We start from the raw sequence: 8738 nt of genomic DNA, 5'->3' as shown, positions 1-8738 counted from the left end.
GAAGTGGTATAATTTACAATAAATATGAATTTGTTTCCTGTAGTGGTAAAGGTCTCAGAAATAAAAATTTGCCGCACTTATATGATGCGCGGATCAAGAATGAAATTCAGCGTAGCATGACGTGTCTCGCTACGCTGAATCTGCTTTCGCGATCGGCCACCGCACACAACGAGTAGCCATGCGCTGATCGGCCCTGACGCGGCAAGCGTGCGCGCAGCTGACCGGCAAGTGGCGCCACGTAGCGCCCGCAGAAAGCTCTGTGGATTCCCGGAGGATCCCCGTGAAGCAGGGCTTTATTGCGACCGCGGATAGCGCTACGCTAAAGCGGTTCGTTACCTTCATCAGCACCGGTTTTGCCAACAACAGGGCAACGGTCTCATCGCCGGATCGAAAAAGGCCCTAGCCCTGTGCCATCCGTGTGTCCTCTACTCCGAATAAGTTCCTCATCTGCCTGACTGGTTCTCTGTTGCTCCCGGTAGTTTTCCGTTGGCAGCTTGAGGGAGCAGTCATGCTCGAGGTATTGTTACAAAAGGGGTGAATCTTAAAGGCAACAAAGTTATGGAGTGGGGTAACGAGAACGAACGAACGAACGAACGAACGAACGAACGAACGAACGAACGAAGGAACGAAGGAACGAACGAACGAAGGAACGAACGAACGAACGAACGAACGAACGAAACTTTTCTTGATCCACCGAGAAGGAGCTCCCAGATACCAAGTCCTGGGACGTAGGCCTAGGACGCGGGTAAACCCAGGCAGCACGCCAGCATTGTACCAACAATGGCTCATTGTTGGAATACATTGGCATCAATATTGGGCTGGCATTGGCATAGGAGCACATTACTACATTTTCCAACCTTGGCCCATACTTCATACCAAGATTGTCCCATTGTTCAGCCATTCTGGCACTGCCAGTATGGGCATATCACTGGCCTATCCACTCATACTTCATTGGTCCTGCAAGTATCGGTCCAATGTTCAGCCATGCTGGTGCTACCAATACGTACTGAATATCAGCTATTCCATTGATGTCCCATTGTTGATGCCAATATTAGTCCCATGGATAGCCATTCTGGCCATACCAATATGTACTGAAAACCGGCTACTCCTTTCATATACTCCATTCATATCTCACTGTTGATGCCAAGATTGATATGTTCAGCCATTTGGCACTGTCAATGCAGACTAAGCACAGGCTTTTCCATTCATGACAGTGCATACAACCTGTCACATCAGTGGCTTAAAGATTGGCATGCCACTGCCCTTTTCTATTTATGACTCGCCAGCAAAGCCTATGTTAATTTTTATTTCAGTGGCCAACATTAATGCAAATGTTCACTCGTAAGCAACCATGCAAATATTTTTAAAATGAGACAACCAAAGTATTCATGAAAACATTTATTTTATGAAAAAGTCCAAATAGAATTAATCGTTAGGGGCCGGGAAGGGTGGTGCCAGGGGCTGTGGAATGGGTGGTGGCAGGGGCTGTATGGAGGGAGGGCCCTCAGGAAGTGGAAGAGGCCAGGGGATTGGGAGGCACACATGCGGGCACAGTGCAGGGGGCTGTCCCCGCACTCGCAGGTGGCGTGCTTGGTTGGAGGGGGGAGAAGACTTCGGCAAGGCGTCTCTTCCTTCCATCACATGAACCGGGCAGCCAGCTGCAAATAAAACCTTGTGCCTGTGATGCGTCAAATGCAGTTTGTCGCAAATGGCATCTGCACAGGAAAAGTGAACAAAGAAAATAGACATTATTTCCAAGCACACAAAAATCATGTCCATCATTTTAGAAAATTGTAAGAAAATAAATTCCAGGATATGGCCAATGAGAAAGGCTGTACTGAAGGGCTCCTGATTAATTTTGGCCACCTAGAGTTCTTAATTTAAGATGCACCGACATCGCTTAGCACACGTGCTTCTTTGCATATAGCCTCCAGAGCAATGCAGCTACTATGGATTGTGTTTGATCCTTCACTTGGAATCAGTAGCTGAGCACCTGAGTCAGGAAGGACATCAGGTAAAAATATAGTAAACAGATATATTATTACGTGCCTCATAATCAAGGCAACATACAAAACGTGGACACAACTAAACAATGAAGTAAAGAATCACTAGAGGGGCCTCAATCCATTGACACTGACTTGTCGTTGCGATTGACCACCTTGCGCCTGCTAAGTGGCATCATAGATGCCCATAAATAGAAGGCAAGTGACTGCAGCTTCTATTACACACCGCAGGTTCGAAGGGCATTTTCAGCTCCAATAAGCTTTCCAAACAATTAAAATAAAACTGTGAAAGCATGTTAAATAAAGGGAACATGAAAAACTATTTACTAAAGCTAGAATTTGTTGCCATCATTAAATACTTGTAAATGAAATCAAAACATAGTTCTCTTTTCTATAAAAGGGAGATAACGCATCTGTCCAACTTCCATTTATGAACTGTGTTGCGCTTCAACTCTCATGCACAACAATGAATTTTAACCTGACTCTAACTCTTTAATGTCGCTTGCAAGGCATGGGCTTTGTCAAGTTGCGACGACAGTCCACCGCTGTGATATATCGCACCTTGCGGAAAAATTTTACACTTTAGTTCAAAAGGTGTACTGTCTTGTTCCCTTATTGCATCAGGCTTGTAGAAGAAATAGGGCTAGGGGTGGGACAAAGGGATTGTCAAGGATAGGCAGAAGAACGAGGAAATGTTTGCCCTCGGGTGTAAAAGACACGACCGAATACGCGAGAAAGAGTAGAAAGATTTCGAAGAAAAAGAGAAAATAAGGAGAAAAGGACTAGTGTTGAAGTAAGTGAGTTAGGAAAGCTCAAGGGACAGGTGAGTCCCACTTGGGTGGGCGAGAAAAGGCTTAGGACACGAGGGAGGTGGTCAGGGAACACGAGTAAAAAACAAGTCAACACAGGAACAAGAGTAGAAAGACTTCGAAGGAAGAGTGGAAATAAATAGAAAAGACTGGTGTTGAAGTAAATGACTTAAGAAAGTTTAAGTGACGTGGTGAGTCCCACGCGGAACGGCAAGGAAAAAAAGGCTTAGGACACGAGGGTGGAAGGAATAGGGCTACTGGTCGGACAAAGGGATAGTGGAAAAGAGAACAAAGATGAGAAGAAATGCGAGCGCTAGAAAACACAGTGAGCACGCGAAGAGTAGGAAGATTTGGAAGGAAAAGAGAAAATAGTGAGAAAAGACTAGATTTAAAGTGAGTGAGATCGGAAAAAGGCGAAATGAGGAGACGCGAACCACGTGGGCGGGCGGCGAAAGGCCTAAGAAAAGTGGCAAAAACTTACTTTTGCGGCCGTCGGTCCAGGCTCCTGAAAAGGCACGAGGATAACCACACCAGGTAGTTGGTATGGTGGAAGGTCCGAGGAACACTTGGTTAGGAGCGGTAATCCAAAACACAGGGCTCCAGCGCACAGGGCACACACGATCACGGTAGGCACAGGATGGCGGAGGGCCGCAATGGCCAGCGGCACACGCCGCGGCCTCGAGGCGCGCACGAACTCGACGGAGCGAGCGCCGCGCGCGACCGACCGCGTTGACTGCTAGGGCGAGACTGGCAGCGAAAACGAGGCAGCAAGGAACAGAGAAGCGAGCGACGCAGGTCCGCTCCCTTCGAAGGCTCCGGGGAGACTGGAAAATCGCACGCGCAGTCCGTGCGGCGCCAAACGCGACCGCATCGCGATAGGTCATCGGTCGTATGACGTTTACGAAGAAGAGCTAATCAGAAGGCCGAAAATTTTGTTTATTTTTTTGTGCACCTCGTTGCTCTGCCCTCTCCCCTGATTCACGCCGAAGGAACAGTCTTTTCGGAATACACCGAGGACCCGTCGAAATTGACCAAAGGGTGACCGTCAAAGTGACGGCTAGTTTTTACAGTGCAACTGTAAGAAAAGCGCATAACACTAGGACGTCTGATAAGCTCCGTTTACATAAACGCGAGAGCAGCGCATCATGTCAACTTTCTCGTGCATCCTACTCATGTAAACAGGGAAAATGCGCCAGGAAAATGCATTAATCCCACAGGCAGGGCGCAGATCGGCAAGTGCAAGTCCTGTGCTGGGGTGAATAGAAACAGGTGCTCGTAGGGCGCCTAGATGTGCGTGCGCTTCTCTGCGCTCTCCCCTCCCACACATCGAGACACCCTAGTTTCGGGGCCCCCTCTTCCGCCCTGGGCGCCTACACAATACCCTCTCGGAAGGAAAACAAAGCAGACCACACTCAAGTTGTGACTGGCTGCCCCCCCCCTACTTCCGCGTGGCGTATTCTTACATGCGAGCATGGCGTCTCCCCTCCGCGAGGAAATTTCGGGAAAAGAAAATCACCAACTAGCCCCGCCACTGGGAATTACGATGCGCTACTGCGGTATTTATGTAAACGCGGAGCTCTTCTTAGAGAGCCTTCGTTCTCGCCCAACTAATTCTTCTTCAAGCTACAGGAGGGATAATGCCCGATTAATCTCCATATTTCAGAAAAAGCTTTCCAACATAGCTTCGCAACTTGGTAACGGGGATCAAGACTTTTCATTTTTGTTTATCTAACCCACCCTTTTTTCCGCTCCTAGACTGCTCTCAGACGCTGCCTACGACACGAGGTCGAGCTGCCTATTGCAGGAAGCGATTGTAGAACTGGTGAGATACTGCCAGCTTCGAAATATGGCTGAGCCAACGCAGGGAAAACGTCCGAGAAACTGGTCCAATCCTGCCAACTTCTAGAAATGGCTTAGCCAAGGCGGGGAAAACGCCCGAGAAACTGGTCCAATACTGCCAACTTATAAAAATGGCTGAGCCAAGAGAGGGAAAACGCCCGAGAAACTGGTCCAATACTGCCAACTTCTAAAAATGGCCGAGCCAGGCGGGGAAAACGCCCGAGAAACTGGTCCAATACTGCCAACTTTTGAAAATGGCTGAGCCAAGAGAGGGAAAACGCCCGAGAACTGGTCCAATACTGCCAACTTCTAAAAATGGCTGAGCCAAGGCGGGGAAAACGCCCGAGAAACTGATCCAATACTGCCAACTTTTGAAAATGGCTGAGCCAAGGCGGGGAGAACATTGGCAACGCGGGGCCTTCATAGGACCGTTGTTTGCCAACTCAATTCCTACATTGGACCACTGTCATGTGCTGCTTGGGAAGATGCTCCACAGACTAAGGACTAGTAAAGGAATAACGGGAACCAGTTGTATTTTAAGATTCGAGTAGAATGACATCGTACATTCAACTAACTCAAGTGTTCATGATAACTAACTTCTACTTGCAGGAAAGAACCAAGATTCCTCTACCCACCGGGACGGCTCAGTTGCTGAGGGCGCGAGCTCTGTCCCATTCCTGGTGCGTTGTGCAATTTAAGCTCACGGTAAAAACCTCCAGGAGGCCAGAATTTTTCCGAAGCCCTCCACTGAGGCGTCCGTTATATCCACAGTCGCTTCGGGACGTTAAAACCGCGTGATCCACAAAGCCACAAGACCGTGTCAGGAGTAGTACGAGGTCTCAGAGAGATCTATTATTGTAAAGTACAGAATGACTCATTCCGCATACATATTGGTATTAACCCATTCTAGAGGCCCTTGTAGTGTGCGATGTCAGGGCACGTTAGTGAACCCCTGGTGGCCGATATTTCCGGAGCCCTTCGCAACGGCATCCCTCAAAGCCGGAGTCACTTTGAGACGTTAAACTCCGTAGACCATTAACTCTGTAAAGTCATGCTCTTAAGGTGGAGCTTGAGTGTCCAGTCCAGTTTTTTTTTTCTTTGCACTCGTATTCGGTAAACATTTTCTGGTGGTTGTACATCATTGCGGAGAGTACTAAAATTTGCTGAATCGAATGTTCTTTACCACGATCTTTAATCGGAGTTTCGCAGCATAGGAGTTTCGGAGTTCCGGAGTTTTTTTTAGAATTACCGCGACCACCTAGTTAGTCGTGTTCGTGGAACATTGCCAAGATAATTCGTCCCGCGTACGGCATTGAAGGTTATAAACGAAACCTTGAAGGAGGACTTAAGCTCTGCCTTAAGAGATTGGCGCGATAGCATTAATCGATTAATGCCTATTTATTTGGAATATGTCATTCTCTACTTTACATATGTAGATTGCCGGGAGTGGTCATGACATTTCTGGCGAATTCGTCCAGCGGTTAAGCGGTGCATGGCTGCCCTGGCAGTTGGCTGTTCCGAACACAGCAACCGGAAGGGGATTGTGAGGCATCCATTGCTCTTCCCGAGCATCCTGCCATTAATTTAACTGCCACCTGCTACGATTGGTGGGTTGTGATGATATCACAAAGTCACGTAGCATGGGTGCAAGGTGCGCCAACTAGATTTACTAGGTCAGAACCAGCGCTTTATGCTGATGGGAGACAAAAGAGGCGCAAAAAGTCAGAACTTAACAGGAGAAAGAATTGGCAGTTGATCTCTTCGTCGAGTAGATGTTGGGATGAAATGTGTTGTAGGAAAGTGGCAAAGCATTCCAAGGCCTTTCAGCAATGGTGGCAGCTGCACTGGAGTCTTGAGGAGCCATCAGCCACTTTTCTTAGCTGAACACGCTGCCGAGCTATAGGATTTCTGCCACTGCAGAGCAGCGCGTGCTGATGCCACTTCCTGTTGATAGGCGTACGTCCTTCCCTTCTCACACGGCGTGGTTCAGATCTCCACCGAGTACTGAGATGGTTGCATATGGTGACCCTTTGTTTTTCTCGAAACCACTTTTTCGCGACAAGAGCTTTTTATCCAGCAAGAGCTGATAAGAGCCGTCAGCGCACGGTGTCGTTATAATACTCCTTGCTCGCCTCCTTATCTTTATTAGAGCGAAAGCTCTCATCCTGACGTTCAGAGCCTAGCAAAATCGTTTCTTGAGTGTATGTGCCTAGCTCCAGCGCTGCTCATCATCGTCTTATACGCAGGGCTAATCCGTTGGTTCTGGCCTGAGCTAGATCGTGCCCGCCCTCTTGTGTGTCCATATCTGGCCTAGCGCGAGCTCTCCATCCCGCGCCACTGCCCGCTTATCGTCGTTTTCAAAGTACCACTACTCCAGAGGTTCTGACCCCAGCAAAATTGCCTTTTGCGTTTCCGCTAAAAGAAAGACAGAAAATTGGATCAGACATGATGAGTATGCCTCAGCTCAGTCATTTATGCTTGTAAAATTAGTGAAAACTGTCTTTGTCAAAAAAAAAATCTTTGCTTTCGCTCTAAATCTTACGTTGTAAAATTTCTCTCACCTTTTTTTCTTTGTTTAGGGGGGGGGGCGGGAAACGATTGGCGGGATTAGAGGTATTTGTTGCAGCAGAATCGCGTGCACTATCATTAATTCTGCGACGCGCCTGCGTTTAAAATCTGATGCTGCGATGAGTTTTGCCTCATGCGCATGTGCTGCAACGGTGCCGTAGGCTATTCTACAGCCGCTGCTGTTGATACATGCGCAGCACGTAGGCACCAGGGGTTGAATCCAATTTTAACGAAGGTTCGAATAGGTTCGCCTCCGTTTCCTCTCCCTTTTGTGGCCGCGGCGAGCACACGGTAGGGGCTACAAGCAAGGACTCCTAAAAACTAGAGAGCACGTTTGATAAGATTATTGCATCAGATTAAACTCTCTAGAAGAGCCCGCTGAAGAGTTATAAGAATGCCAAATCAGCTTTTAAGATTAAAGACAGCTTTTTTGTTTTCCGTATCCTATTAAGAGCGATAAGCCATTATTTATGCGTAATTTACAATCTTGAACACAGAAAAAACAGACGTCCGTAATCACCGTTACCTTCTAAAACGGCGATATTCTTCTGATCCGAGCTGCGGCACATTATCCCTCCTTTACATATGGCGGTTTCGTAAACGCTAGCGTTAAGCACATTCAAGCGAATACGCAAGAAGCCGGTGAGCGATGAGTACTTCGCATGCGGAATGATCTTCCTTTAGCCGCAATTATGCCTCATGCGTAATGGTTTGCTGTGTTTTGCAGGAAAGAAGTTCCTGGCGCCACAGCCAAATGTGCGCATGGTGGCTGGGTATAAAATCAGTTTGACAATGTCATTAATCGCGCATTTCTTACGGCATGAATTAAATCGACGCGTACCATTTTAACCAGCTCTACATTTTAGTAAGCTTGCACAATGTTGTCCTCTCAACACATTCTAACTTAAGTGTGTTAAAGAATTCTCATGATAACAGTCGAAACTCCACTGGTATAACGCAGAATTACATGAAAGTGACAATGAAGTATCTTTAAAGAGCTGAGCCTCCCTAACTACGAGGCGCGTAATCCTTTCGAAAAGAACTCTTCGTGTTACCGCTGCGCGCAGACTAAAATTTGTCGCGACATTTATTGGTAAACTATGTTAAAACTGCAGAATTTGCCATTCATCCTTTTAATCCTGGCTTGAGAGGGAACGCTTGGGTCGAGAGGAAAAGAAAGACGGCAGTGTATTGTTCGAAGTCAGTGCACTGACAAAGAACTCCAGCTTGTCGATATTAATCCCGAGCCCTTCACTTAGGTGTCTTTCAATGTCCACGTGCCGCTTTGGCACACTGCACCGAATATACAGGGTGTTTCACCTAAGAATTTCTGCAATTTTGAAAAATAAGCTATTTGAATTAGATGCGCGCTTTTTTTGTCATAGCATTGTCACTGGTGTAGTACATCATAATGCAGCTAAGACGTGCTAACTAGCAGGCTTGTTAACCAATATTTAATAGTTAACTTTTAAACTATTACCCTTGGGCTCCATAATTATTAAGAGGCATGTAGCCCACC

At 47.2% G+C, this 8738-nt stretch overlaps 1 protein-coding gene across 1 annotated transcript; it reads right to left on the bottom strand.

Annotated features, from left to right (window-relative positions):
• Nucleotides 1-1425: 1425 nt before the first annotated feature.
• On the bottom strand, nt 1426-3735 carry LOC149346598 (uncharacterized). The gene is made up of 2 exons (XM_089541393.1): nt 3294-3735; nt 1426-1715 (listed from the first exon to the last, which is right to left on the bottom strand). The coding sequence occupies exons 1-2, from the start codon at nt 3694-3696 to the stop codon at nt 1426-1428; spliced, it is 693 nt and encodes a 230-aa protein (XP_089397519.1). The 5' UTR covers nt 3697-3735.
• Nucleotides 3736-8738: the final 5003 nt, after the last annotated feature.

This window comes from Amblyomma mixtum, chromosome 4 (assembly GCF_055824585.1).
Source record: "Amblyomma mixtum isolate Tamu chromosome 4, ASM5582458v1, whole genome shotgun sequence".
NCBI classification, from domain to species: Eukaryota; Metazoa; Arthropoda; class Arachnida; order Ixodida; family Ixodidae; genus Amblyomma; species Amblyomma mixtum.
Note: the sequence above shows the minus strand (reverse complement) of the source record. Positions and strands in the feature narration are given on the sequence as shown.